At 45.2% G+C, this 9,547-nt stretch overlaps 1 protein-coding gene across 1 annotated transcript in view; it reads right to left on the reverse strand.

The window, feature by feature from the left end:
• The window catches only part of ATG2B (autophagy related 2B), a 102,706-nt gene that overhangs the window by 74,595 nt on the left and 18,564 nt on the right, over positions 1 to 9,547 (reverse strand). The window contains exons 3-6 of the mRNA XM_006879166.1: positions 4,326 to 4,478; positions 3,784 to 3,886; positions 2,640 to 2,802; positions 1,742 to 1,921 (exon numbers count right to left, since the gene is read on the reverse strand). Coding sequence (XP_006879228.1) covers positions 1,742 to 1,921; positions 2,640 to 2,802; positions 3,784 to 3,886; positions 4,326 to 4,478 — 599 coding nt within the window. The remainder of the gene's footprint in view (positions 1 to 1,741; positions 1,922 to 2,639; positions 2,803 to 3,783; positions 3,887 to 4,325; positions 4,479 to 9,547) is intronic.

Raw genomic sequence — 9,547 nt, forward strand, 5'->3', positions numbered from 1 at the left:
TTGTCCCTTTGTGACTGAGATACCTCACTCAGCATAGTGTCCTCCAGGGTCACCCATTTTGAATAATATTGCATGAGTTCCTTGTTTTTCAATGCCAGCAGATTTATATAATGCAATTTGTCTTTTGCTCTCCTGATTGCTGGTGCCAAGAGTATTGATTGAGGAGCCGAGCAAGCTGTAACTGTTAACAACCTCCATCTCTTCTCCCTTCCATTCATTCATTCATTCATCCAATTGGTCCAGTGATGAGAATCTTTGTCTTCTTGACATTGAGCTTCAATTCATATTGAAGACTACAGTTCTTGATGTTAAGCAGCAAGTGCTTCAGGTCCTCCTCAGTTTCAACAAGCAGGGTTGTGTCATCCGCATAAGGCAGGTTGTTGATGAATCTTCCTCTAATCCTGATGCCACATTTCTCCTCATAAAACCCTGCTTCCCGAATGATCTTTTCCGCATATAGATTGAAAAGGTGTAGAGACAGGACACATCCCTGATGCACCTCCTTCCTGATTTTGAACCACAGAGTGTTTCCCTCCTCTGTTCTGAGGATTGCTTCCTGGTCCAAGTATAGGTTTCACATAAGCATAATCAAGGGTTCTGGGATTCCTATTTTCCTCAAGGTTAACCACAAATTGTTGTGATCCACACAGTCAAATGCCCTTGCACAGTCAATGAAATACAGATAGATATCCCTCTGATACTCTTTGCTTTCTGCGAAGATGCATCTGACATTGGCGATAATGTCTCTAGTACTATGGCCTCTTCTAAACCCAGCTTATATTTCTTTTCTCCCCCCACCTCCAGCTTGTATTTCTTTTTTTAAAATAAACTTTATTTTTCTTAAAGTCTTTTTTTTTAAATATTTTTATTACTTTTTTTTTTTAATGTGTGTACTGTCAAGTCAGATCTGACTGGTACAGGAGGAGACTGTCCCTCCTCCTTCGGCAGAGCATCTGGTGGATTTGAACCTCACATCTCTAGGATTCCAGTGCAGCTTCTTGCCACTAGGCCACCAGAGATCGCCTCCAGCTTGTATTTCTGATCGTTCTCTGTTAATATACTGTTCCAGTCATTTCTGGATAATCTTCAGCAGGATTTTGCTTGCATGTGATGTGAATGATATTACACGGTAATTTCCATAGTCTGTTGGGTTACCTGTTTTTGGAATGGGAATAAATATGGATCTCTTCCAGTCAGCTGGCTAGGTGGATGTCCTCCAGCTTTCCTGGCACAACCTGGTAAGCATATCTAGGACAGCTATAGGATATATCATATTAAAGCTATAGGTGATAATAAAACCCCAAATTGTTTCCTTTCCTAAATGTTTTCTAGCCATTATAAGAATTAACCTGTGGGTAAATAAATATTGTTTATATTGCTAAAGTCTTCTTTAGTCAACCACTTCCCTTCCAGGTTTTCCTTGAATGTTATCATTTGAGGCCATTAGGAAGAGAGGGTCAAGAACATCCCTGGGCATCTGCAGGGGTGGGATCCTGCCTGACACGGATGAGGGCTGCCTGGGAATGGCAGGGCTGTGGGCTGAGGGAGGCAGCAGCAGCTCCACAGCCTCCTCTCACAGGCAGCCCCAGTGGTGGCCTGACTGCAGGCCAGAGCTCCAGCCCAGGGTGAAGCACTGGTCCCGAGGCAACGGCATCCAGGGACCAAGCATTCCCACAGTCAGTGGGCTTATACGCACTCAACTCTACTGAGGTGTGACTAAGGCAAATACAAAGATACTGACCTTCGCCCCGGGAAGTACTTCATTCTGCTTCAGGGTGAGACTCAACTCCAGCCTGCCAACCAACCCGCCAATCTGCACGGGATCGGAAGGTGCCACCTCCGGCAAGTTTCGTGTTAGCTGTGGGTGAGGCTCATACACAATTTTGGGGTTCCAGCTGGGTGACAGCTTTGGCTCAGTTTCCTACAATAATAGAACAAGAAAGCAATTCCTTAAACACTCAAAAGTCAATAAATCTAAATGCAAAACAGAAGTTCCATCTTGAGAAAAGCCAGCACATGGCTTGTAGACTGAACTCCAGGGGACAGGAAGGAAGGGTCTCAGCAGCCCAAGGCCCTGGGGTCCCTACACAGCACACTGGGACCAAGAAGAGCATGGACGCCGGGCCATGACAAAGCGACTGGAAAGCAACAGATCAGCTGTCATTAGGAGAATCTGACCCGTGAGCCACACCCACTAACAAAGGTCAAAGCAAGGCACAGGGACTCTGCTCCGAGAAGGGGTCAGGACCAGCTTCCTGAGTTAGATAAGCTCAGTGTTTGGGAACACATTCACTGGGTAAAGGTAAGTGTACACACTGTTTCACTTCCTCACTTTTATTTCTGTGAAAGAATATCATACCACACTTTCCCTCAGGACAACATTGTATCCAAGGATTCCCTATCAAATGAATACACCACAAACAGGTAGAAAAGGCATTCATTCTAAATAGGTTTTAAAACCTCTGAAATGTCTGTCTCCAGCACTGAACTAGGGTGATGATGAAGATGCACACGCCATGTCCCTGCACCACGAGCAGGCCTCAGGTAAGCCTGTCCCCGCGCCTCCCCTCCCCTCCCAACCCCCCTTCCCTCCTGTCCCTCCTCCCCTCCCCTCCCACCCCGGCTGGCTGTCTCCTCACCGCTGGCACAGCTGAGCACACTGGGGAAGACTTGGCTGATGCACAGAACTCCTCCCAGAAGAGAGACACCCCTGAGAGCTGCAGCCGCTTGTGGGCGAAGGCTGTGGGCTGGTGCACGTTTGTCCCCGAGGACTCACCGGCAGCCTCATCACAGTACAGGGTTCTGAAAGTAACAAATGGGAAAAGGAACTGCATGCACCTCCTGGGAAAACCGACTCACAATTATAAGAACACACACAGAGTTTTAAATCACAGGGATTCCATCCAGAATGTGCCTCGCATGTGGGCCAGCATCACCACACATCACCTTACTGCAGGAAATCCTCCCACAGAGTAGCCTTAACTCCCAAAAAGCGTGGGGGAAACTCCCAACTTCCTAGAAGAAGCTTAAAATAAAAACCCAAAACAATGCTCATGGTACCCACGGAACAGCTCTTGGTAACCGAGGCAGCGTGCTGTTCTCCAATCTGCCGGAAGAGCCCCCTGGAACGCCGGTGTTCGACTCCTTGTCATAGTTCCAGCAGGAGGGATGTCAGATAGTCTTCTACACCATTAAGGTAATGCACCCCAGTTTCAAAGATCTTTCAACAATAATTGTTTCAGTAAACCAACTCCTGTTTCAAAACTTGTCTGTTTAACATTTGAGAAGGTCCCCAGGTCGCACCTGCACAGTATCTGGTCCTCAGTGTACGCGGCCCTGCTGCTGCTTTCTGCAGTGAATCAGACAGAGTGGGGGCCTGGTGAGAGGGGGGAGCTCAAGTCAGCACCTGGGCTCGGCTGGGCTGAGGTGGGTGTGTGAGTGAGGTGAGTGAGCGAGAGACAGCGTGCAAACAGGCTCTGGTGAGCAGGGATGACTTCACGTCAGCACCGAGGCTGGGGGGTGTGGGTGTGGGTGTGTGAACACAACATTAACTAAAAGAGCATTACTTGCTTTGAACTGAATGTAGTAAATTCTTAATTACACTCCAACTGGCACTTCAAGTTTTCAATGACAGGATTGAACCATAATATGGAGGTCAGTACTAGCATCACCTCTGATGTGTAAATGCACCCTGAAATCAAAGGTCACTGTTGGACTGTCTTTTAGGTTTTTGGCCTTCACGAAAGGAAGCAATGGTACTTTTCTCTTGACAAGGAGCCTCACCTTCCTATCCGAATCTCCAGCGCGGTTCCGGACTGCGAGTCGTCTGGGACATGCTCGATTCTCAAAACGGTGTCCAGGAACGTGACTTTCACTCTTCTTAGTACTAGAGCAGAGAGGCAGCGCTCAACACAATCATACTTAAATGTTTAACAAAACCATTAATTAAAAGAATAAACACTACATTAGTTTGCTAAAAGCTTAGAGGGGAAAACAGGTGAAATGTCTTTTCTTTGAAACCCCAAATCCTGTGTTTGATCACAGGTCCTGTGCTGCCAAGCATTCATCTCAAGTATGTGACAACAGGCAACATAGACAAGGCCAAGGCCAAGTCCAAGGCCACTGGTGAACTGCGGTCCCTTCATCACAGAGAGGATGAAAGAGTAAAACCCAAACACCACACAAGTACACAGAGAACCCTCGAGGCTACGGCTCTGAAGGGAGAACAGGGTGCTCGGAACAGTCCACCGTGGTTGTGCACTGTCCCAGGTGGACTGACTGAGGGTTCTGTACATCTGACAATGGGAGTGCTTAGCAGTACCCACCTGTGTCAATGGTTTCTGCAAACTTCTCCAGTCCTTCGAAGGGCTGGCCGCCTTCTCCCTGCTCGTCGCTCAGTCTCTGGCCGAGGCACTCTTTGGCTAGCTGCATGCTACTGGTCATGAAGCTTGACCAGCACATGGGCTCCGAGCCAGTGGCTGCAGAGAAAGAAAGACTGATTCTAAGCAGATTTGCAAACTTACAGGAAAGCACACATTGTAGATAGCTCTCATTGCTATGGAGTGGAGACCAAAGCACACCGCTCCAGTTGGCCGACGGGCTGTTACCGCCTGTAAAGAAAGAGACCATCTCTCTCCGCGAAATGTTTAACATCCTGCTGCTGCTGCTGACGAACACACAAGAGTTTAGAAATTACTCTAGGGATTGAAATACCACCTTATAATAACTAGAGATTTAAATACTACCTTATAATAACCGAGGGTGAAAGGAGGTCACATTAAAACATCCAAAACTCAAGTTACATTTCTGTTTTTGTTATGTGCTGTCAAGTAGCCTGCAACTCATAGCGACCCTCTGCACAACAGCTCAGAACCCTGTCCTATTCTGGACCAACCGCACCATATCCAACACACCTGCCCCTAGTTGTCCCAGTCATTGTGCCAACCCATCTCAACCAGGGTCTTCCTCGCCTGTGTTGTCCACCACTTTTCTAAGCATGATGTCCTTCTCCAAGGATTGGCCCCTCCTGGCAACATGCCCAAAGTATATGAGACAGCGCTTCAAAATCCTTGTCTCCAGAGAGCAACTTGGTTTCACCCTCTCCAGGTTAGCCCTGTTTGTTCTCTTGGCAGTCCACGGTACATTTAACACTCTTCTCCAGCACCACATCTCAGAGGCATTAGTTCTTTTTCGGACATGATTATTCATTGTCCTGTTCTCTGATAAATAATAAGTAATTGTGAAGACCATGGCCTGGATGAGGCACACCTTAGTCTCTAGACTGACATCTTTGCACTTCTGCACTCTGGCGAAGTCCTGCACTCATCAGTGAATGGGGGGTCTTTCACACATGGGGTGCTGTCCTAACCCCACAGAACAGAGTTCAAGAAGATATTTCTTACAGGGCCAGAGAGTGAGTATTTCAGAATTTGTGAGCCATTTGATTTCTGTGGCAACTACTGCACTCTACCACTGTAGTACAAAACCAGTGAGACATGAACAGCAATTAAATGAGCAAGCAAGGAAGCACGAACACAATAAAACTGTATTTACAAAAACAGAGGTAGATTGCATTTGGCTTACAGGCGGTAGTTTGCTGACCATGTTGTTGCTGTTATGTGCTATCAAGTGGCTTGTGACTCCTAGCAACCCTGTGTACAAAAGTTCTGCACCCTGCTCTATGCTGAGGCAATTTCATTGTCTCTGACACACCTACCCTGACCACACCAGTGACTCAATCAATCCATCTCATTGAGGGTCTTCCCCTCCTGCACTGTCCCTTCACTCTCCCAAGCATGATGTCCCTCTCTCCAAGGACTGGTCCATCCTTGCAACATGTCCAAAGTATGTCAGATGGAGCTTCAGAATCCTTGTTTCCAAGGTGCAACCTGGTTTCACCCTCTCAAGGATGAACCTATTTGTTCTCATAGCAATCCATGGTATATTCAGTACTCTTCTCCAGCACCATAGCTCAAAGGCATCAATACTCCTTCTATCATCCCTAGTCATTGTCCCATTTTCTGATGAATAGCAAGTAATTGCTAAGACTGTGGCCTGAATCAGGTGTACCTTGGTCTCCACACTGACATCAGTACACTGGAGAATTCCCTTACAGCAGACTTTCCCAATGCAATTCATCTTTTGATTTCCTGGCTGCTGGTACCAAGAGTTTTGATTGTGGAGCCAAGCAAACTGAAGCTGTTAACAATCTCAATCTCTTCACTGTCTATTATAATGCTGTCAATCAGCCCAATGGTGAGAATTTTTGTTTTCTTGATGATGAGCTTCAATCAGTACTGAAGTCTTTGACATTCTGCAGCAAGCACTTCAGGTCCTCCTCAGTTTTAGCAAGCAAGGTTGTGTCATCTGTATAATACAGGTTGTTGATGAGTCTTCCACCAATCCTGATGCCACATTCCTCCTCATAGAGCCCAGGCTCCTGGATGATCTGTTCTGCATATAAATTGAAAAGGTATGGAGATAGGGGTACACCCTTCCTGATTTTGAAGCATGCAGTGTGATCAGGAACCTGTGGTGACGAAGGAAGTTTAAGCTGCTCTGAAAGAATTGGCAAAAAACAAGGCTCTAGGAATTGACAGTTGACATATTTCAACAGATGCTGCTCTGGCTGTGCTCACCAAGTTGTGCCAAGAAATCTGGAGAAAAACCACCTGGCCAGCTGACTAGAAGAGATCTGTATTTGTTCCCATTCCAAAGAAAGGTGACCTGACAGAGTGTGGAAATTATAAAACAATATCCTTACTATCCCATTAAAGCAAGGTTCTGCTGAAAATTATCCCAAAACAACTTGAACAGCACATCCGTAGAGAACAGTCAGATGTGCAGGCTGAATTTAGAAGAGGCCATGGTACTTGGGATATTATAGCTAATGCTAGAGGAATCTTGGCTGAAAGCAGAGAGTAGCAGGTTAATGTCTGTGTTTCATGAACTATTCAAATGCATTTGACTGTGTGGGTCACAACACACTGTGTCTAACTCTGAGAATAATGGGAATCCCAGAACACTTGATTTTGCTTATGCAAAACCTATACTTAGACCAGGAGGCAGTCGTCAGCACAGAGCAAGGAAATACCGCATGGTTCAAAATTAGGTAGGGTGTACTGTCCATAGGGGATGGGGGGGAAATCAACAAGAAATATGAGTGAGATTTTTTTGCGGGGGGGGCCTGTTTCCACTTTTTTTGACACAGAGTCATCACATGAAGAACAACCTTGTTTCCTGAGCTGGGGTTCACTAACAGCACACTTCTGGAATGCACTAGCCAAGAGAAGTGGGCAGGTATAGTGGTGAATGGCTAGGTGATCAAGACTTTTATGGAGTCATCATGATTCATAATTGACTTGAGGGCCCTAACATCATCATTAGGCAACTGCTCTGTGTCTGCAGAATATAAATGAAAGCTAAGAGGAAGCGAATACTCCTGAAAGTTAACAGGACATCCTGTGGCACTGATAGTCACCCAGCTACCGAGAGGACCAGGGCAAATGAGGCTAAAGAGAAGAGCATGAAGGAGGAATGAACAGGTGAACAATGAAATACCTGGCGGGCCCCAATCAGGAGAGGTCCAAAAACATCAGAGGGATTTCACAGAATGACAGCCTCCCAAATGAAGTCTAAAATGCCTTTTAATTAACAAAGTAAAGGGAAAGCACTTTAAAAGGATGATTTTCCATTACTCTTGTTATTAGGTACCATCAAGTTGCCTGACTCACAGAGTCCCTACAGACAACAGGTCTGAATGGTGCCCTCTCCTGTGCCGCACTCGTGGCCTCTGATTCACAGAGTCCCCTCCTCAGCCACTGTGCCTGCCCATTTTGGTGAAGGTCATCCTCTCTTTCTCTGATGCTCCATCTTTCCAGCATCATGTTCTTTTCCAAGGACTGGCCCATCCTGACAACAGACCCAAAGTCCACAAAACCCACTTCACCATCCTTGCCTCTATGGAGCAAGCTGAAAGCACTTTCTCCGAGATCTGTTTGTTCTTTTAGCAGCCCATCGGATATTCCATACTCTCCTCCAACATCCAACTCAAAGGTGTTGATTCGTCTTTTGTCACCTTTATGTCCAACTTTTAAGAGGCACAGCAAGCAACTGAAAAGACCAGGCCTTGAATAAGGTACACCCTATTCTTTAAACTGACATCATTGTTCTTTAGCACTGTGGAGAGGTCCTTGATAGCAGATTTTCCCAATGCAATACATTTTTTTATTTCTTGACCTCTATTAACCTGGATGGTTTTCTGTGGATCCAAGTAAAAATGAAATTGTTGACAATTTCAATCTTTCTCTATCTACTACAATGCTACTGACTGATCCAGCAGTGAAGATTTTTGTTTTCTTGATGTTGCGATGTACTCTCAACTGAAGGCTGAGGACTACTGAATGCTGTAGTCTTTGATCTTCAGCAATGAGCATTTCAAGTATTCTTTAATTCTAGCAAGCAACGTCATATCAGGTGCGTAACACGAGTTACTGATGAGTCTTGCCGCAAGCCTACTGCTATATTCCTCTTCATAAAGTCCAACTTCTCAAATGATTTGCTCAGCATACAGACTGGATAGGTATGGGGAAAGGAGACAGTCCTGATGCACACCTTTCCCGATTTTAAACTGTGTGGGGCTCCCTTGCTCTGTGTGGACCACAGCCTCTTGGTCTAGATTCTGCAGGATCACAGTGGACTCTCCATACCCGTCCGCATCATAGTTAGAACAACAGTCTTCCCAATTAAATGGCAGATTACTAACAAGAAGCTCCACACACAAATCACCAGTTTTCAAAATACAGGTCACTATAAACTACTAATTGTAATGCTGTAATGTTCATTTTAGTGTTTCAGGTAATGCTTCAAATGACTCTATAAGTTATCTTAAAAATATCACCTGCCACTGGGAAAAAGAAATATCATCCTAACCTTGTACACACGCGTGCGCGCATGCGCACACACACACACACACACACACACACACACACGCACTCACACAACTGAGAGGAGCATAGGCCGAGGTTAAGAACACAGATTTTACATTCTAGGAAACAAGCATAACCCTAACACCAAAACCAGGCAAAGATATTACAAAAAAGAAAACTGCAGACCAGTATCTCTCATGAATACTGAGGTAAAAATCCTTAACAGAATCCAATAGCACATCAGAGAAATAATTTATCATGATCAAGTGAGATTCATAATAGGTATGCAAGGATGGTTCAACTTAAGAAAAACAATCAATGTAATTCATCATATTACCAAAGCAAATAATAATAACAACAAGATCCTAGCAACTGATGCAGGAAAGGTCTTTAATAAAATCCAATACCCCTTCCTGAGTAAAACAATCAGCAAAATATCAATAGAAGGGAATTTCCTCAACATTGTGAAAGGTATATACTCAAAATCAAGAGCCAATATCATTTTCAACGGAGAAGGATTAAAAGCATTCTCCTTGACCATAGCTGACATCCAAGCAGATATATGCACACCCATGTTTATTGCAGCTTTGTTCACAATAGCAAGGAGTTGGAAACAACCT

The sequence above is a fragment of the Elephantulus edwardii genome, unplaced genomic scaffold (genome assembly GCF_000299155.1).
Source record: "Elephantulus edwardii isolate Elephantulus edwardi_28Jun2011 unplaced genomic scaffold, EleEdw1.0 scaffold00002, whole genome shotgun sequence".
NCBI classification, from domain to species: Eukaryota; Metazoa; Chordata; class Mammalia; order Macroscelidea; family Macroscelididae; genus Elephantulus; species Elephantulus edwardii.